This window comes from Cygnus olor, chromosome 9 (assembly GCF_009769625.2).
Source record: "Cygnus olor isolate bCygOlo1 chromosome 9, bCygOlo1.pri.v2, whole genome shotgun sequence".
Lineage (NCBI taxonomy): Eukaryota > Metazoa > Chordata > Aves > Anseriformes > Anatidae > Cygnus > Cygnus olor.
In genome coordinates, this window is record NC_049177.1 from 22,633,023 (window position 1) to 22,654,276 (window position 21,254).

At 38.5% G+C, this 21,254-nt stretch overlaps 2 protein-coding genes across 2 annotated transcripts in view; one reads left to right on the plus strand and one right to left on the minus strand.

Moving 5' to 3' along the window:
- LOC121074612 (neuroserpin) lies at nucleotides 1-20,121 on the minus strand. The gene is made up of 8 exons (XM_040566945.1): nucleotides 19,872-20,121; nucleotides 17,850-18,080; nucleotides 15,110-15,304; nucleotides 13,804-14,008; nucleotides 7,907-8,004; nucleotides 2,400-2,486; nucleotides 1,079-1,168; nucleotides 1-292 (listed from the first exon to the last, which is right to left on the minus strand). The coding sequence occupies exons 1-8, from the start codon at nucleotides 20,119-20,121 to the stop codon at nucleotides 216-218; spliced, it is 1,233 nt and encodes a 410-aa protein (XP_040422879.1). The 3' UTR covers nucleotides 1-215.
- The window catches only part of LOC121074613, a 23,656-nt gene continuing 22,439 nt past the window's right edge, over nucleotides 20,038-21,254 (plus strand). Inside the window, exon 1 of the mRNA XM_040566947.1 lies at nucleotides 20,038-20,139. Coding sequence (XP_040422881.1) covers nucleotides 20,130-20,139 — 10 coding nt within the window. The 5' untranslated portion in view covers nucleotides 20,038-20,129. The remainder of the gene's footprint in view (nucleotides 20,140-21,254) is intronic.

The following is a 21,254-nucleotide window of genomic DNA, read 5'->3' on the forward strand; positions in this document are numbered from 1 at the left end:
TTGTTGACATGTACACAGTTTTATTTTAAGGACACAGCAATCACAATGACAAACAGAACCATTATTTTAATTCTGTGAACTTTCCTCTGGAAACTGACTTGCACACAGATCTGAAAGCATTTAAAACAGTATCTTGGGGGAAAACACGGCAAACCTTAAATACATTAGCTTCAAACTTCATGTGCTTTTTTCCTTGTTTTGGTAGCTGGCAGTAGTTAAAGCTCTTCAAAGTCATGGCCACTCGTATTCATTGCTTCAGGGTGCATTACCCTCCCCATGAATAACACAGTACCTGGAAAAAGGAAAAAGAGAGGGGAAGGAAAGATGTTAGAACTAAAAGGAAACGTTGACGTTATACAATGGTGAATTACTGATACTGAGTTCTAGACTGTCTGGTCCACAATTTTTAAAAACAGGAGTCAATCACAAACACTTCGGATATTCTTGTGAATAAGAGTAACCATTACAGAGTTCCCTGGCTTGCTTGCAGAGCAGGTAAGGCACTGGAAAACAGATCCACCTGACAGTCCGTGGCTGCGCAGTAACATTTTGACACCCAGCCACAACCACATCATTAAGACAACTTACAAATATGAAACTAAGGAATTAACTTAATCATTGCCCATTTTGCTAGTGAATGCTGTTCTCATCTCTTGCCTGCCACAGAACATTTCAAGAGCACAACAGAATTATTCATAGCTGTAATATATGTCCATTATGTAAAACACTCAGTACTAGGAACACAGCTCTTCCCACAGCGAAGCTCTTATGGAATACAGTGATTATGGTTATTCAGGGCAGTAACATTGCATTCTGATAAAAATGGTGAATTTTTATTCCCTGGGGCTTTTAAATCACTGAATCGAGTATTTTTCATGATTATATCAAATTTCAGTTTTGTATTTGGAGAAACATGAAGTGGACATACAAAGACTCTCGGTCTTTCAATGTTAGGAATTCCAATACAAATTGAGGAAAATTTGTAACACAGGGACAATTTGTTGATCAAAATACGTCATTTTCTTTTGTACCCCTGGTGATACACTGGTGAAAGATGTAGAAGAGTGAAAAATCTCACCTGTTCTTCTGTTCCTGACCAAAAAGAAAAAAGGATGATCAACTATGACTTGGGGATACAGCACTGCCATTCTGCTAATTGCAATCATTCCTAAAGGAGAAAGGACATAGTCAACTGAAGTATCACTGCACATTTTCTCCTGCTCTTCATGAAAGACACTCGTAAGGCTGATGAGCAGACACTGAAGCACCACACCCCCAGCACTGAATGTCACCAAGAAATTGCACAATCTAACCAAAAATGAAAATGACCTCCAGAATAATTGCATGCCTATGTGTGCTTTAAGAAATGTTAAGAATGAAGTGGTACAATTTCCCAGGCTGAGGGAACAGCTTATAATTTAAAGATGCAGAACTTTAAGAGAAATTATGAATCCTGCTTACTTGTAGAAAGAAAATGCATTACGTTAGACAGCACTACTGACCTCTTTTAAACAGCTCCTAGCCTGCCTTTGATAGGAAAAGGTAACCCTTAACAGCTATAGAGAATAAAACTAAACGGACTGATCTTGCAGCTTTTAGCTTCACTTGAATCTTTAAACAATGCAAAGGTTGAGGGTAAAATTAAGTGGGAGTCAGGCAGAATTTTACTCTTCATTATTTTTATTTGGTGATGCATGGATTTCTCCAGGGCATTATCTCCTAGTGTTTCATTTATTTTTACAGTTTCACTGCACTGACAATGAAGACTCATGCATGACAGTAATCCCTGTCCATATTAATGTTAGAATCCAGAACAGTTTCTAATATTCATCAGCAAGTCAGTCATTTTTCCTTCCTCAAAGAAAGGTATAAGTTGAGGCAATTAGAAACCTGATAATGATACAAAATGGAACTTATTTTCAGGTAAACTAACAACCTGGCCTCCTAGCAGTAATAATACTGGAGAGCTTCTTTTTTTTTTTCCCATCTCACTTCTCTGTAAATGAGCTTCAAATGCAATTGCAACAACTCTCAGCTCCTCACTACTCTGGATCAAATGCTTTCAGCCATTCTCAATTAGCAGATCAAAATTTATGAATGTTTATCAATTCTCAAGTTCCATGAAGATAAAAACTGCAGTCTGACCCCCCCCCACACACACATAAGCAAAATATTGAAGGTTTCCACAGGATGCTCCAAACTTTGTGAAACACACCATGTTCAGAAAACGCTAACGTTTATTTCCAAATTTCTGTTCTGACGAGGAATATACTTGCTGTGCTCTGTCTCCATGCTACAAGCTATTTAGCTTTCCTGGCTTTCCAGCAAGTCAGTTCTAAAATATTAATTAACACAGAATAACTCAGCATTTGAATTCATTCTGTTTTTCAGTCAGGTACCTGAGGCAGCAGCAGCTTCCGATCCTTCCTCATTAACTTCTAGGAAAGCCTTGTGAAACGCCTTTGCCAGGTAAAGTTCTTTGTTATCTGGAGAGGAAAAAGAAATATATTCCAAGCAGCTCAATAAAAATGAAGCATTTAGGAAAAAACACAGCCCCAAACCCTAGCACTATTATCCACCCCTTATACCAAGTAGGGAAGGATAAGAACGTTGTACATAGGACTTGCATTACAATATCTTCTGCCGATGCCTTTAACAGCACCCTTTACCTTGTTCAAGACTGTAGTGCTTCCACCCTACATGTATTAGAATAGCATGGCACTACCTAGAGCACCAACGTACCAGAGTAAAAGACAATCCTTGCACTCAAGATTTTGAATGTAATTACTGGGGAAAGGGCTTATGACACTATAACACAAATAATTATAGAGAAATACTTTGTCTGGGGGAAAAAAACAGGTATTTTCTTTCTTGCCGTTATAAATCTTCAGTTTCTTTTAAATTTATTTACTGCAATAAAAATCACCACAAAACTGATTTTTTTTTTAAGTCTTGTTTTCCATGCTTCTTTCCCAGTATTTTAATTCAGGTCCAAGCCTACTCCTGCTTAAGTCAGTGGATGTTTCATTACTTTTCTTCGGTGTCTAAGTGATCAGACCTATTGAAATAGTCAGCACCTTGCAGGAAGCAATACATTACACCATTTAATCAGTTTGACTAAGTTTCATCAGTACGACATAATGAGGATTAGATATACATTTATTGTACCTGCATAAAACGCACAGTAATGACAGAGCACAACTGGCAGTTAGGAAAGGAATAAAAAAGCCTTCTCAACAGGGAGTTACATAGCCATGAAAATCTAATCTAACCACCCCAGTGAGACAGCGATGCCATTTTGCATTTCTGATCCTTCAATGCCAGAACTCGAGCTGAAGGCTGAGTAGGAGGGGAAAGACTGGGACTATCTTCTTCTAATTGTTATTCATATTTTTTGGCTTGCACAGCTGCAGCCGGCAGTCGTAATACTAACACAAACCAAAACCACAAGAGACAACAGTTTAAAATGTCTCTCCTGGGCAAGTCTCACTACTGCTACATACATAAGAGTGAACTAGACCTCATAGTTCAGCTGCTTAACTTAAAACTCACCATCAAAAGCCCCAGATGATTCCCTTTGAGACTGTATCTAGTAAAACACACTAGATTGCTAAATATTAGAAATTCTAGGCATCAGATCCAAGCCTTCAGTAATGTTGAGAGCTAGGATAAGATTTCCATTGCTGCTGTAAAACATGGGACATGCAGCATCCAATTATCTTGAAAACTAAGCACAATCCCCTCCCCAGCGTTTGTCTCTAACTCTCCCTAACTCATTTCTGTTAACAGAAACACCACCTGAAAGCTGTGCTTACATTCCAACACCAACACTTCCAAGCCCTGAGTGCTACCTGTAAAAATAGCTGAACACTCGGATCAGGTGCTTAATAGCCATCCTCTAAAGCTTCCATTCTTACAAATGCATTAAGACCAAAGTTTCCCCAAACTGTTTTAGAACAAGCCCTGGATGTGCAAGAACATTACGGAAGCGATAATGGACAGATACGCCAGGCAAAAGAGGGTGACACACACCCGTAAATCTAATTCCTATTGCACACCTTGCATTGTGTGCACTGACTTTGTACACGTCAGTTAACAGGATTCCTGGTAAGTGCGTTGGTCAGTTCTGCCCATTTCTTCATTCCAGACAGCTGCATTCTGCTATCCTTGCTCGAGACCATTTTGATGCTCTATTGAGCACTTAAGCTATATACAACAAATACCAGTAGAAAACAAACTCTGCAACCTTTGGAGAAAAATGCTGTTTCAGAGCGTATCCTAAACCCAAATGAATATTTATGCTTATTAGACAAAGACTTTGACACTTATCCTAATCACCCATTTCAATCGTGGTTTTGTTTTTAATTCTATCAATTTCATGACCTCAAACTACATCCAAAGATCTCCGTGGTTAAGTTTTCCATAAGAGAGGCCGTTTATTTGGTTTCAATTTCTTGTCTTTCACTCCAATGGATATCTTTGTCCTTGGATGGTGAAAATAGCAATTCCACATCCAGTTTACCTTCTCTAGACTATTTGCTTTATATTGCCACCATCTCATCCCTCTCATTTATCTCTCCCTGAAGCGAGTCTGTTTCCATATGGGAGGATAATGTTGTCACCTGGTATTCAGACATCCTTCCTTGCTGTACTCTGTGATTGTCAAGTCACTGACTGCAGTACTTCATCATATACAACATTATATCTTTCCCTTATGATTTCAACTGTGGAAGAGGTGGGGCTTACCTGAGTATCTACTATCATGTCATTTTTCTCTAGTACCTTCTTTGAATTCAGATCTCCATAGATGTGATTTGACCTCTATCATCTCAGAAAAGCCCCGTGGGGATTTGGTACCAGGGTAAGCTTTCTGCAGGACCCTAGCCTAGATACCCATTAATGTGTAGGAGGCTTACTTCTAATGTACATGACTCTGTTAGCATCTCATTTCATTTGTCACTACACTCCATATGCTTGCAAACTCCTACTCAGAGTTGCCAACTGGTTGCTCTGCAAGTCTCATTTTTAAGCATGCATATTTACTGGCTTTTTTGGCTTAGGTTGCCCCAGAAAAATGACATCTTCCTCAGCGAAGACTTTGAAGAATCATTTACCGGGATGTTGCCCTTCCAGCTACATTATATTGGGACAGTAAGTCATTAAGATCACTTCACTGGTCCCCAAAGTGCACGTCACCTTGAGGTTAAAAGCATTTGCCATTTAAGGCATTATACAACAGTACAATATTTTAATCATTTGAAAGAGAAGGGGAACTTTGCTACAGAAGACCGAAACAAGCTCAAGGGTAAGCCCTAAGAGGTGCCAAGATACTCAAGCTGCAAGATCACATGCTGTGTAAGTTATAAAGCCCCAAATACAAGAAGCTGTTTCCAGATTTGTTTATTCCTGAATTCCAAGTTTGATTATTTTGAACACCTGATAAAATCAGAGATTGAAATCAAATCTGTTAAAGATTTTTTTTACTGAAAGTGAGTCAGAATACATGAAACTAGATATTTGAATAGGAATGTCCTCCTACTCACCTGTGTATATTGACAAATAATTTCTGCAAGAGCTACATCTACAGCATGCATCTAGATTAATACTTTATTTGGTTGCTCACAATCCAGACATCCTAGAACGTAAAACTGACTCAGCTATTTCCATTTTTCAGATTGAGTGTAAAAAGTAAAATAAATATTGAAAAATCAGTCTAATCCTGCAATTTGATTTATATCCACTAAACCCACATAGAGTTTCACTGAAGTCAACAATCTGTGCCTGGATCTGATTACAGGATTAGGGCTGTTGAAACTGCAGAAGGCTTTCCTTGACAACAATCCAAAGTCAACAGCAACAAGAGAGGGGGAGGAGAGTATTTTTAAATGCAACTGTTTCTCAAAGAGTCTCATTTTCTTCCCAAATTAAAAAAGTGTTGAGACAAACATTTTGTTCATATATTGTCATTTAAGGTTTCATGAAGTGGCAAGTTTTCCAGAGGGCTGACACTGAACTGCATGTAAATTTCTGGCTTCAACCTCCTTATTAACTGACACATTACTCAGGTATTTGCAAAAGCAAGCTTTTAACATTTCCCTTTATGACTTTCTTTCCTTTTTCCCCCTCCCCATTTTACACTGGGGAAATTAGAAATGGGGAACATCGTCTGTATTTTAATTACTTGAAATTTCATCTCTATAGTATCAACAGCAGGGTTTTCATTAAGGATTATTTTGAAAACATTCTTATTCTTAATTTATCAAAGACCTTTTTGTTACCTGGTGGCACATGCTCTCTTAAGTGACAGGTAAGAATGTTACAGTAAAACTCATGAATTCTCTCTATACACTGCTCTACGTTTAATAAACAAGTTACTCTTTAAATGGTAGAGGAGTTAATTCACTTATGCAAAACATGGTATTTTGATTTTATACGGCACAATTGTAAAAAATATAAAACTTTAAACAAGCCATTAGTCACATGGATTAAAGCATGAGCAAGTTCCAATCTTTCTGCTTACCTCAGCTACAGAATTATTCACTGATATTTAGGCATATTTTAAATGAAATAAGAGCCAAGAATTGCCTTTGCAGTTAAACCTGCCCTGTGCATTTTCTATTCTCCTTGGTACTTTTCCTCAAATTTTTTTCCCATACATAGACCAGAAGTTATTGTAAAGCTTACTTTTCTTTGGGGCAACAGAGAAATCAGAAGTATTTCTCTTCAGAAAACTTATTTTAGGGAAGCATTATTCATTTATGCAAATTGCTTTCGCATGAGCTAACTCTAGCTTTTCCCACCATTTCGCAGGAAAAGTGAACGCAGCAAAACAGCAGGATAGGCTGCATGACAGCCTATAAACAGCATTTCAAACTTAAAAGTTTGAACGTGTTGAGCATTTTTCTGTCAGTTTTATAGGAAGGTTCCCCTTCATTACCACCACCTTGAACAAGCCACACCAGCGTGTTTGCTTCCAGGAGCACCCCATCAGGAGCAGTTATTTCCCATCAGCTAAGCAAACGTCTGGCTGATTAGAAAGTAACCCATAGAGCAGAAACACATACGGGAAGGTGTCTGAAAGCATCAATTACAGGAATCATCATGATCATCCTACACTGGTAACATGTTTCTAGACAGAGAAGGACCTGGTCTGCCACACTTCAGGTCTGGACAGACCATGCTAAATGTACTGCTTGTGTGGCTACTTTTCTTACAAACAAAGGAAGAAACTTTAGATGAAGATCACTCAATTACCTTTTTTTAAACACTTCCATTCCTTTTAGAAGGTATTAAATGCATAAATATCTCCTGTCCACCTGGTTTTTTTACATGTATTGGATATTTCAACTTCTGAAAATAGTCTTGACAACATACTGAAATAGACAAGCAGCGTACATTTGTTTATCTCAGAACTTTCTTTCCTGTGCTGCTCCTATACAGAAGGTATCTGGGGAGATAACTACTTGTACAAGAACTAAAAGCTCTTACTGCTATGAACAAATAGCCTCTGGAGATGAAAGATGACAACCCCTGTGGTGCATGAACCCCATCTGCCATCAAGGCACTGAAGACAAATATTGCTTTAACGTGGATCTGCTTCTTGCATAGTATTGAACTCTCTAAATTTCCGGTAAGACCCAATTGTAAAACACCCCAAATGAACTTTCCCAGGTCAAAATACTCCTTCCCACCCTGATGGATTGCTCCCCTGCCCCAACTGCTCCTACAGTGAAAGTACTCATACATCATCTCCAAATCCCAAGGGATCAAGAACTTGCTAACAGTTTTTTTGTTGTTTTTATTTAAGAAAAAAAAACAACATTCTGTAGAGTTTATCGGTTATCTTCAGGCGGATGATTTTAGTACTTCCTCATATATCTTGGAAGACAAAACAAGAACCTCTTACCCGACATCGCCGTGAGGTCAGCACTACGGCTGAACAGTTCTGTAATTCCAAGACCTTTCAAGACATCTTTCAGATCAATTTCCTGTTCTACTGTGAACCTGGAGAACGTAACAGAAAATTGCAAAAATCAGAATGGAAGCAGTACCTAAATTAAAGATTAAAATTTCTAGCTAATGACAATTAAAGTACTAAGGTAAATAATGTAAAGCAGGAGATTCAGCACTAGTTGTATAGCAGTGACACTTTGTATAAAAATGCTTACAAATAAGTTAGTTTACTTTCAGAGCTGAAATATTTTCTAATGCAGAAACAGTTAAAAACATGCTGATGGTACATACAGTCCCTGACCATAAAACCTCAGAACAAAATTATGCAGCAGCTAAATGCAAAATGCTCGCGTCCTGCACAACAGGTTTACTGTAAGAGCTGAATTTAATTGTAGATATACTAGAATGGAATAAATAAGACAAAGGACTGTAAAAACTTCATAGGCAGCTGTTGGCAAAGAAAGAATAGGAAAGGATGCTCCATTTTTATTTAGACAGATTAAGCAAAGACTAACGACTATGAACACTAACAGAACACTATGAACACAAAAGCATTCCTGACTTTGCTTCTAACTACTGCTGTAGCAAAGTTCTAATTGGGTTTTGAATATGAATACAAAACAAAAATAATTGCTAGTGCAAATGCACTTGTGACGATCACCTGCCAAGACTTCGGGGACTTCGGGGTTAGCTTGCAAACCCGTGCTCTAGGTTACATTACTATTCTGGCAGGCAGCACAAATTGAGATTTATCCTGAGGGCACGATTTTGACCAAGAGCTTGTTCCATTTGCAAAGACTTTTCAAACATTCTAAAAACTTATGCCTGGTATTCATAAAATGAACAGACTCAAGTTTTGTATGTGGGCAGAAACAGACTGGGCAGCTACAGAAACAATGAAAGATGACAAAATACAATGGCAGCCCTGCCCAGAAGGTGCCGGAAGTCTACAGACACAAGAGACAAACTGAGCAGAGTTGTGAGTTCTTTGTAGAATGACAGCATTACAGATTTAAATTATGTTGACGATGACTGGTTATAGCAAGTGTACAGCAAAATATATAGTACATACAGTATTGTTAGTTTCTCCAGCAAACCTTTTAGTCACAAACAACTTTGCAATTACACTGTAGTCTTTAGTGAAGGGTCTTGTCTGTGCTAGATCCAAAGAAAATAAAATATCCTTCTGTGCAATTTCTTATAATATTTTTTTTTCCAGGACTAAGCTTCCTCAATTACATGTAGGAACATGTTCTTTCCAGGAGAAAGTATAACCCAGAAATCTGAGCAGCGAACAGCAGGTGAAAAGCTAGGATGAGTGATACCTCTGCATGTACAAGCCTTAGCAGCTTGAAAAAGAATAACCTGGACATCAAAAGACGACTCGGTAAGAGTCAAGTGGATCTTCCTCCCTTACACCAAGTGCATTCACAATGATCCACGATAGAATAAATGTTAATCATTACCCAGAGAAGAATTTTATGCAAGTTAAAATAAGATCTGGAAGGAGTTCAGGACTGACAAATCACTGATGGCATCGCATGTGGTCATGTAACCTGTCCAGATGAATTCCAGTCTGTGCCTGGAATAAAACAGGAGAACTGATACTTGTGGTTTTATTGTTTTGGCGGTTTTCAAAAGAATCAGAGACCAAAAGATTTATGTCCTAGAGGAAGCTTCTCAGGTGTTCTGGCATGGAATGCATCAGCACAGCAGCATTTTTAAAAGTAAATAAAAATAGAAGGCTTTTCTTAATAAATGATTGCCCAGGATTGTGACAATTAGGAAGTCTCACGTGATCAAAAAAGCAATCTAAATGAGTCACCGCTCAAAAATAGCATCTCCCCTATTTCCTCACACATACTAAAGCGCGTTACAGATAAGCTCTAACAATATTTAGATTTCCACGTATTTCTTATAGCCAGTGATGTCAGTTTTTGTTTAGAATATCTACAACCTAACCCACAGAAGAGATGGCCAGTCTCATTTCCAAAGCCAGGTATTTGCTGTATGGCCAGACTTTGGTAATGCTGAACTACATGGTACTAGCCCCAGCCCACGGTTATCTGCAGTATCTGTTCCCTGTAACTAAACAGATGGCCTTTTTCCTATAATCTTTTAGGTGTTTCTGATGCTGAAAATAGCATGAAAAGTGGATTTCAGTACTTTAGTATCAGAAGTCAAGTTGCAACTGGGAACATTAAAGACTGAATGGAAGTTAGAAAGCACAGACACCCGAGGGAAAACGAGAAACGTTTTCACCATAGGGCTAGAAACGAAATAGAAAGACTGGTCTATTGAGTCAAAAGGAGAGCTTTCATAGCTAAGCAGTTCCGGAAGGTTCACCAACACACACGTACATGGCTACAGGCTCCCACAGGCGTCCTTAGGAAGCACTCAGCAGAAATAGTGGCAAGGGATAGTGACTGCCCATTAGCTATTAGTCGAGACAACGAGAAGTGAAGATGGGAATTCAGTTCCCCACCCCAATGTTCCTTTGTGAAGTCTTTCCTATATGTAAAATGCAGTCCAAAAAGCTGATCAAAAATGTTTTCCTTCATTTCCACTGTCTTTGGGTCACTCCCACATGAAATGAAGGACAAAAGGATGCTTTGGAAGTAGTATTAGATTGAGAAACTAGTGGCTCTCTGGAGAGTTGAGCAAAAAAAGATAATATTTTCATGTTTTTCAGGTTTAAAACTTACATCAGCATTAGATTCAAATTACATATTTATGTCATTGACAGTCTCCTTTGTTGTGTACCTGAAGCTCTAGGTTTTATATAAAGCACTAACCGTTTCAGGCTTTCTTCTAGTTTATAGACTTTCAAGACAGAAAAAAGACAGCTTCATCTTGTACGAGGCTGTGCAACCCTTCTGAAATGCTGAATTTTTACTGAAGTCCTTAGGTGTTCAGGATCATGTGGGACTGAGCACACTTTCTAGTTACACAGCAGAAGTGAACTACAGCCTAATGCAATTCATCCCAGAGGCCAGAATTTCAAAAATTACTATAAATTCTGAGTGAGAAAAAGCAAGAAATTCCAGGTTCTCAGTTTTGTTCTAATACATTGCATTCTGCAGAACAAGAAGCAGAGGAATAGCTCCATTTCAAGAAATGAACAATTTCTTGCTTGGAAAAGAGGCCCTCAGGATCTGAATCACTATTTCAGCCTAGTAAGCGGCCTGTAATACCAAGCTGCTAGCTGACATCAATTCCAACTTTTCAGCTGGAATTTCAGCAAGGCTGTCCTGAGGTGCTAGAACGAGCTTGCATAATTTAATAGACTGAAATCAAACAACAATAACCTTGCCACGCTGCTGTTCTAACCAAGCAGAGCAAGGCAGGTTATGGCTCTTTTTCAGGCAAAGTCCTTCTGTCCAGGGCTAAACATGGGCTGCAGACGTTGGCTAAGTGTGTATTTCAGCAGTGCAGTTCTGCGCCTCCTGTGATTGCATCCCAAGAACAGTAAGAATGGCCTCATAAGAAGAGGACTCAAGACAGCAATGTTAAAAGGGGATAATGCCTGGGTTTTTTGATAGAAAGAGAAAAAAAATCACACAAAGAAACTTATTTCAACACCATCTCAGGCATTTTTAAGATGCTTTCAATGAACACAAAAGCAGGAAGGTCATTGTAGAAAGCCAAGCGTGCTGGGACAGTCTTTAAGAGGCGATCTGCAGACTGGGGTACTGTCACTAGGTAGCAGTTCCTCCTGTGTTCTTCAAATAAATTGTTAGTTTTGTAAATTAGATTCATGGTCTGTTTCACTTTTATGCAAAAAACGGATTAAATTGTTGATCACTTTAGTCCGGGTTAAGCTGGAAACAATGATTTGAAAATGAAAATGAGAAAGTATAATTTAACAATTCTGTACAAATCTCTCGTTTGCTATTAAGAGGCGTAATATGCAATTTCATTTGCACACAGATAATGCAGACAGAAACTGGGAAGTTGTGATTAACTTCTGCTTTGGCCAGTTGTTCAGGCCCTATTACAAGTGTATAAGTTTAAAAAATGTTCACTTTATAATTGGATAGCATCTTCCAGGATATAAAAATTTAATTTTATTCCACTGCTGCTTTCAGTTTCTCAGTGGACAGAGCCTGCAGGCCACATTTCATAACACGCCTTCCTGAGTCAGAGCATAAAATATTTATGAAGTTTTTATTTAGAGCATTGATAAAAATCCTGCAGATACCCTCCAAACCCCTAATGGAAATCCAACACCTTGGGAACATGCAATCAATCTTTAATTTTTATAAGGAAATTGCAGTATTACCACATGGCGTTTCAAGCTCACGAGAGCTATCTTATAATCAGAAAATACTGAAGGTAATCAGCACCTGATTGTACCTGTTTTACCTCTGTATAGCCTCAGTTTGAAAACATTTACCAAGTTCTTTGAGGTTCTTAAATGAGTGACAAGCATGAAAACTAGCCTGAGGAAAGAATTGTTGGGCACAGAATAAATAAGGAAGTTATATGACCACACAGAACCTCAACCTCCAACTCATGTCTGAGATCCTGGCTGCAGAGAATCCTGGAGTCTCTGCTCACAGCTCCTGGGAAATGAAACTCCAGGTGAAAAACAACCACAAAATGCCAAGACCGTGCATTAGGCTCAGCCTGTACAAAATCTGCGGTGCAACTCTGCTGCTGTGCCTTCTTCAAATGAAGTATTACTAAAAAAGGAGCACTTACTGCAGGACAAAGATACAGAGCCCCAAAACGCTGCTGTTCCCTCACTGTGACTCTAAGCATAATGGCTTTAAAGGGAAGCAGAATTCTATCTTGAGCTGGATTCAGGGCATGCCAACAGCACCAGTCCATCTCAACCTAATTTATCCTAGCTGCCCTTGGTTTATGGTGCTCAGCTGCAGATAGCTCCTTGAGAATGGTTTTTACTATGGAAAGGAAGTTGATAAAAAGCACGGATTCTTGCCCTGCTCTTTACTTGTCAAATATGACCAACCCAAATCTCCAAATCACAGGAAAACAGTAACTATTTTAGTGATTAAAAGAATTCACCGTATTTTTCTTCTGCCGTGTACTGTTTTGCACAGCACCACAGAAAGCTGAGTATGTAGGGGTGATCCACACCAAGCCTGTGCCACACTGTTATATCAACACTTCAATTAAATCATTATGAATCACTTGAAGAGTATTATGAACCATCTACACAGTTAGTAGTAAACAAGTACAAGGTAAGCATGGAAAAACAATTAGAGGCAGATGAAACAGTTCTAGGAAAGAGAACTGAGTGGTATATGTGAGTAAATACACCACTGAACACATAACTTATGTCTACAAATAAACAAATTTTACTGCTCTAAAGAAAAAGAAATCAGCCCTTATAAATACAAAAAAAGACAAAAAAAGACTGACTGGAATTACCTCTCAACATTCAGCCGTTTGTGTCTACATAGACGCACCAGTAGAACTTTTAAAATTAGCAGCAAACAGTAATCTACTTAGTACCCAAATGAAACATTTTAGCTTTTGTTAATAGAGGCTAGCAATATTTCTATGGCTCCCATCGAAATGGAATGGCTAACATAATGAGCTCTGCAATAAAAAGGGAGCCATCATTCAGAGCGAATGTATTTCTGATGAAGTAATCCTTTCAGGAGCTTACACCTGGAAGGGACACAAATGCAGTGTTCACTTGTTGCTCAAACTACCACCACTCTACCCCGAATGCCCTCAGGCTTTCTTGTCACAGCAACCTTCATTCGGGTGCTACATAACTACAGACCTGATCAAGATGTTCAGGTTTTACCTCCTCTGCTGCTCCAACCAAAATGAATGCAGTCTTTCCCCTTTATTGACATGGGAGCATATTCTCACCTTGGTAAATATACTTCCACTTTTTGCTTTTTCACTGAGTTAGCCCATTCGTTAATCAACGAGGCTTTGACGAGGGGTTCCAGTGTGACCAGCGGAACTTCTTGTCTGGAAAGAACGATCATCATACTAATTTCATCTCCTTCGTATGGTATTTCCAGAACTTGATAGATACCACCTGCTTCATTGGAGCCATCACTGAACTCTCCTACAAGAGAATACACAAAAAAATGCTATCAGTAGTATTTCCTTCTGTCTTCACCAGAGATAATGGAAAAATAAAAGGTTAATACTAGGCAATGTTTACCAAGTACTGCAGCTAAAGATGACCCACAAATTCTACATAAAATTTATAATGGTTTCTCCATCATAGGATTTGAGCCTGATTTCCGCTTTCTTAAAGAAGGTAAGCTTAGGCAATCACAGTTTGTAGGTAATCATACCTCTGAACTTATTTCTTCCATCGTTTGAATAGAGAACTCTAACAGTTGTTAAAGCTGCCAAGAGTTCCATGGAAACAGGTAGAGGTTTGTGGTTTTGTTTTTTTTTTTATTCAGAAGAGAATTTATTAATGAGTGAAATACTGCCCATGCTAGACACTGTAGAACCCATCTGGAGCTCAAGCTTAAGCTAAAAACAATCATTAGCTCTGCTATTCAGAGAACTCATATTTCACCTAAGGATGTTAGAGCATTAATGAACAAGCATTATTCTTAAACTTTATATTTATTAGACTTTATATTTATTTAGAATAGTTTAGCTGAAAGATACCTACAAAGATCTTCAAGTCTAACTACCTGACCATCACTTTAGGGCTAACCCGAAGTTAAAGCATTTTAATGAGGACATTATACAAATGACTCATGAACACACTGACAGGCTTTGGGCAGCAACCTCTGCTCTAGGAAGCCTGTTCCAGTGTTTGACCACCCTCACAGTCAAGAATTTTTTCCTAATGTCCAGTCTATTCATTTTAGTATTTAACACAGCACAAGAATATTTCAGCAAGAAGCAGGAATAGCTCCATAGTTGTAAAGAGTTTAGAGATAATGGATAAACATTCTGAAATTCCCCACGTGGCACCAAACATATCTAAGAAGTAATAAAAGATGTCATTATATACCTTGCTATCCAGTATAATACAAAAGCACACACATTATGAAAGCATCAAATAAGCATCCCTTCACTGGGCAAACACCACATTTAAAATTCTAGGTGGATGAACAATCAACAATACAAATAGGTATTACTGCAACAAAGCTATTAGGGGAAGACTTATTGTATTTAAATTGCTAAATCTCCAACTCACCATAGTAAAATTCTCCCTGCTGGTACATCATTGGAATCTGCACTTCGCTTTCATCATCTTTAGTAAAAGAAAAAGTTCTTGTATTTTCAGGTCTGAATTGTGATTTCCAATTGCCTTTGAAGTAGATCGCATTGATGAGAGCCAAATGAGTTAGAGCACCAAAATCTCTTGATGACACAAAATCTTTGATCATATCTAAGAAGAAAAACAACTGTCACTCTGCATGTCAAACTGAGCATTAAATCAAAACTTAAGACAGCTTGAAAAAAGCAAGAAAATAAAGAGCTTTGCTAACATGTAATTTCCAATTCAGATGTTCCATTAAATCTCAAATTAAATTGTCAGTGTTTTGTAAACCTAAAATCACAGTGTAGGTGCATAAATCTTTCATTTGGTACATGTTATTCAACTGTTTCTTTATCACTACTTAAATATAACCCCACAATGAAATCAAGCAGAAAAGGGATCAAAAATATTTACACAGGTGCTATAATACAGTTCAGCATTATGCTCTTAAGGTCTGCTCATCTACAAACTTGGGTTCCAATCCAAAGAAACACTTAAAATGGGTGCTTCAAGTGCATAAGCATACCTATTGGAACTTCACCCGGGCCAATTCTGAAGTGCCCAGTTTCTAATCAAGTAACGTCCCACTGATTAGTAAGGACTAATCATACAAAAAAGTTCTCAGCATTTGTTCCACTGACCCTAGCTCTTGAATAGCACAAAACATCCAGCATCTGCTCTGTGCAAGGGAGTGTGTCAGCTGAGAACAGCAGCTGCTTTGCTCCTACTCCTAAATAAGCAATTTACATGAGAATAGTCTCACCTGCCTTAACTCACCTCAAATAGCTTGCTTTTCAGCAAAACAATTTTGAGTTTGTTAAATTTGGTGCACTGACCAACCACGTTTATCACTATTCTTGAAGAACTACAGCCTACTTCAGATGGCTTTCTTGCTTGTTCCTATTTTTAACTGACATTGCAGTGTAAGGTGTTAAAATAAACACATTCCTCAGACTGATTATTACTTCTTAATCCATGGTTTAAAACAAATTAGTTCTGCTTTCTGGAGCATATGACACCTATCAACTGGAGCGAAATTTGTATACCACAGGGCAGTATTTGTTTTGGTTCACTGTTCATACTGCATTTTACCTAGAACATTATTAAAAATGAGATATGACCCATACTTTCATACTTTATGGCTGGAAAAAAGAAAAAAATAAGGAATATACTTCACATTTTTCCTGTTTTATTTGGTACATCATTTCCTCTTGTGCTTTTCAGCCCCATCTTGTTAGTACACAAACATATGTTATTTTTCAGGCCAGAGAAACCTTCATTTATGTTTTCTGCTCTGAGCCTCCCATCATGCTAAACATGCTGGAACTGGAAACCTGACTGTCTTATACTCCTTACCTAATGAGAAAATGAGCCTTCTGTCAGAGCTGGCAGACAGGAAAGAATAAAATGTAGTGCTCAGAGATTAGGCTGAGGGACTGTTACTATCGCAACCTAATGCTGCGAAACCTATAGCTGCCTTTGTTAGCTCGACAGTTCCTTGCAGGATGATGGTTATGAGCTTGGTCAGCAGATGTGGCAGCTATTAAGCATGAGATCTGGGTGCTCTTATAAAAAGAGTCTTACTTTTCCCTCAGACACCATGCTTCTCTGAAAACACTGGGCAAGCTGCTGCATTACTTATATTCCCTCTATTTCTGCAGCTTAAGATAAAGGGCAGAATTTATTATAAATATAATAGGCTCCATTTTCCCTTGGAAAAACTAGATCATTTTAAAAATGGTCTAGAAGCATTATACGAGGTGTTTTCCCACTTTGGTACTGTAAATTTCCATACAGCATTATGGATTCTTAAATGCTTGTACAATATGATGGTGTTATGTTCCTTAAAGGAGGCTCCAATACCTTCAGTTTCACAACGGTACAACCGATGTTAGAACTGAATTTCTGTTGAATTGCTCAAAATATCATCCATCCCTCAGAGGGCCCCAGATGAACTGCAAAGAGATTATGTTTTGATCCCTAGAAGAAGGCACTAAATTCACCCCCATACCTTGGCTGCACATGCATTCAGAAAGTGTCACATCACTGGAATGCCACATGTGAACAACCATCACACCAAGCAGATCTAACAGGTACATTTACATCAGTCATTTTATACTTACTCCTTTCCCCTGCTACATGTTTTTGTTGTAAAACTCTGATGACAATATTCTTACAGTAAAATACCCTTTCAACATGCTATCTAGTTCCCTCACATGGAAAAGATTAAATTACAGGGTCTGATTTTGTGCTTATTAAAATTATCTTTAGCAGTCATTAGTATTCAATTTCTCTGTACCTTGTACCTATGAGTTTCTCAGCATGTGTGATCCTCCCACACATCCAAAGCATAGGTCAATAACCTCTCTGTAGAGGTGTTTTCTGCATTTAGCAATAGCACCTATCTACTTTTTATAACTTAATACCAAAATCGGTATTAAAATGACTACCATTAAAACATTCTCCTTCAGTAAATATTACAGATGATCCCTGCACAGGGAAAAATATAAACGCACAAAGAGCTGATACTAGTACGTTTTTTTTAATGGGAGGAGATATCTTGACTTTTATCTGTTTTGTTTAAGACTAAAGTAACAATTCAACAATGTTGTGTAACTCTGGAAACACAACAAATGCTCACTGCAGGAAGTATATAAAAATCACGTGGACTTACTATTTGTGTGATTCTCCACCCACTTATTGATGTGGGTAGCTACAGCTGCACTCTGGCTGAAATCTATATTCTCTACTTCAGCTTTAAAGTATTTTTTCACCAACTGCAAAAATTTGTCACTGACGTGAAATCCATTCTGCACATAAAGAGAGTTAGCAATATTCAGAACATAATGACTTTCTTCACTAGTTGCCATATCTGAAAGGTCCTTCAAAAAGGTAAACTCATCACCTGAGGAAAGAAAAACAAGTTCAGTGAGAAGATTTTAGAAAAAGTTATTCCATGTTTTTCTGCTGGAAATTCAAAGTCATTTTATGAAAAGATTCTTTTTTTAAAGAATTGTTTCTAAATCCAGTAGTGATCAGCACATGTAGCCTCATTGACTGAAACCTGAACACACCTTCAGATCTGAAAAAACAATCTGCAAGGCAGAACACGTTTAGAGCTTATTCTTTCTACTTCCTATAATTACCAATATTAACAATCCATTTGAACTCCATTACAGACAAAGCTACCAAAAGCAATCCTTTCAACACCAGGAGTAACTTAAAATTATTCTTATGAGTCATACTGCTGTGCTTTAGCACCACAAGGCCAACAGAATTTTCATTATTTCCTAAAAACTGTTCAGGAGCTTGGTAAGGAAAATTAAGTTCTGATGCTAAGGGACCCCACAAGGTTCCTTCAACAAAGATCAGGTTTAGAATTTCCCAGGGTACTACATGGATTAAAAAAAAACATAAGCCATTTAACTGCTCCTGTGGCCAAAAGCCAACAGGACTCAAAAACGTGGTCTGCTTCAAAACATAAGGCTTTTACTGTTGCGTTGCCTACTTGAAGCTGAAAATTCTAGCTTAAAATTTGAATTCAATTATATGTTCCAATCTCAAATTGTTGGAGTACTTTCCCTGAATAGCACTGATGCAAGAATGGTGAATGGTCTGGCTCAAATCTGTTGCTTAACTCCCTCAGTTACAGCTAGGGAATAGTTTAATCAACATTTAGAGAAACTGCAGAACTAAATATTCACCGTAACTTCCACAGAAAGACATAATCTGCAGAGAGGTATGGTGCAAGAAAATTTGCCAAATAATTCCTTTCTGAACTGTATTCAGAATTCCTTCCCCAATATCCGTTTGCAGAGAACTTAAAATTCCAACAAGTTTGAGGAATGAGACATTTCATTCAGGTTTTAAACCAGTCATTCCAACATCAAAATTCATAGAAACCACTTCTTCAGAACAATTTTTTCCTCCTTTGCTCACCTTCTCCATTTGCAGTCATAATAGAGTGGTTTGCATTGAATATGCTTGCACTTCACAGCACTACATCCAGATGCATGACTGCTTATCCCATACTACAAACAGGATGGCATGGCAGTATTGTTCTCTGCAAAAAGTGCATCTTGTGTATCAGCAAGGCTGAGGGGAACATGTGGAGTATCATGCTGAAACAACCAAAATGCTTCTATTTCCTAAATTAGCCTGCAAGCCTGTATGATGTATTATGCAGTGCAAACAGAACATTAAAGACCTAGAATATATGGTAAAATCTACGTGTTCTACCTATAAGAACCAAGCCAGTTTTGTCAAAGTAAGACGTAATGCCTTCAGTCAAACTACCAACATTTTCATACTTTCTTCTAAACTATATTGCCTAAAACAACTGCCTTCCTTTTCAGGTTTCATTTTAAGCCCTAAAAAAGATACTTCCAAAAGTCTTTTCACAACTGTAGAGGCAAAAGCATCCTTATTTTGCAGAAAGGAACAAAGATAATAGCTAACTGCAGTCACCTAAAATTCAGGTGCCCAAGTCAAGATTGTAAATTGGCATCTCTCGACTTGGAATCCACTCAAGCATGCCTCAGCAGACTCAGGCCAAACAAGATGTCAATAAGTCTACTTATTAAGAATCTATGAACATCATTGGGTCATTTTCATGGTTGTTCAAGCATTTTCAAGCATTGCTATCTGTTTCTTTAAGACAAAAAGCCCCTTGTAAAACATGATTGAAAGGTCTTACCATTTTTTAAGCTGTCAAAACCCAATGAATGACGAATTTCTTTCAAAGTGGTTCCATGGGCTCCAAGCTCTACCATTCCCATGGCTATTGCAATGCTCAGAGGAGAGAAAAGAATATTCTCATCTTCTCTTGCAGCTCGCAGCTGATTGTAAACATTCACAGAAAGCTCAGCAATAGTTTCATCAGGAAAATTTGTCTTGAAGGCTTTACTTTGCAAAACAAGCAAAGACAACAGTCCAAGGAAATACATGTTGTAAGATGTTAAGATCTGCAAGATAAAATATAGAGGAAATAAGTTAATCTTATAAATAACAGTACATAACAGAAAGTACAACAGTATTTTCAGTTTTAAAGCTGCGTGGAAAAAATCTAGGTATGGAGTTAAATGTAGACATCAGTTATTTGGAGGAGATACTGATAGATATACCCTTTGAATGGAAGCAATCATTTATTCTCCAAATAGCCTATTTCATTATGTGGCCTCATGCAACTTCTACAGAAAAAGACATCAAAGCACAGCAATGCCTTTCCTACTTTTCCCTTTAAAGCAGGATATTGTTAAGCAATCCTGATTTGGCATTGGTGTATATTTCTGCACTTTGTCCACCAAGGAGACTTACAAACACATTTCTTTCATTTGACCTTCCAGTAAGATGCAACTTATTCATCTAAGCCGCTCTAAGCCTGGAACTGGTAGGACTGCTTCAGGCACTGCAGGAGAGCTCGCTGACACTGGTGACAAAGGGAGCGTACCCTGACGCTGCTTGGTTGCAAAACCCATGGCAAGCAGCCAAAAAACCTGTTAGTAAATAATGAAGAGTTGGCTAGTTAAGCTAGCTAAGAGAGAAACCCTGCTCAGAGACCTGTAGAGGAGAGCTGAAGTTACTGTGTGTAACAGGAAAGTGAGCTGGAGAAAAGGTTGCTACTAAAGCCTTTGACTGATCTACCTCCACCCAGGCCTTCCGAAAAAGCTTCAGGAAACAACAGCACTCACCCCAGCCCGGTTTGGCTCGTCACACAGCCAGTGACACCGCCAGAACTCCACCTTATGGGGCACCGCACATCTATCTCCGGCCTTCCATTTTCCCTTTCAGCTTCCCACCGCCGTGGCACTGAACCCACCGCTGCCCGGGGCAGCCACAGCAGCCGACACCACCTGCATTTCAGTTACAAAGCTTGGACACTTAGGGCATCTCTACCACAATGGAGCAGACAGCTCTGGTCCAGAACAGGCATTTACATGTTACCCTGTAAATATGGGACAAATTCGGGTGAATGTTGCTGTTCTGCTGAGTGAAGTCCACACGCAGCCAGCCCAAAGGCCTCTGCCTTGTGCTTCCCAGCTCTCCCGGCTCCGCAGTTACCAGAGTTTCTGTGCACCTC

Excerpts from the sequence above, each read along its gene's own strand:
- LOC121074612 (XM_040566945.1), bottom strand. The coding sequence starts at position 20,121 with ATGTATTTCCTTGGACTGTTGTCTTTGCTTGTTTTGCAAAGTAAAGCC. Across the intron at positions 18,081-19,871 it reads TTTTGACAGCTTAAAAAATG|GTGATGAGTTTACCTTTTTG; the intron begins GTAAGACCTTTC and ends TTCTTTCCTCAG. Across the intron at positions 2,487-7,906 it reads TGACCTCACGGCGATGTCGG|ATAACAAAGAACTTTACCTG; the intron begins GTAAGAGGTTCT and ends TTTCCTCTCCAG.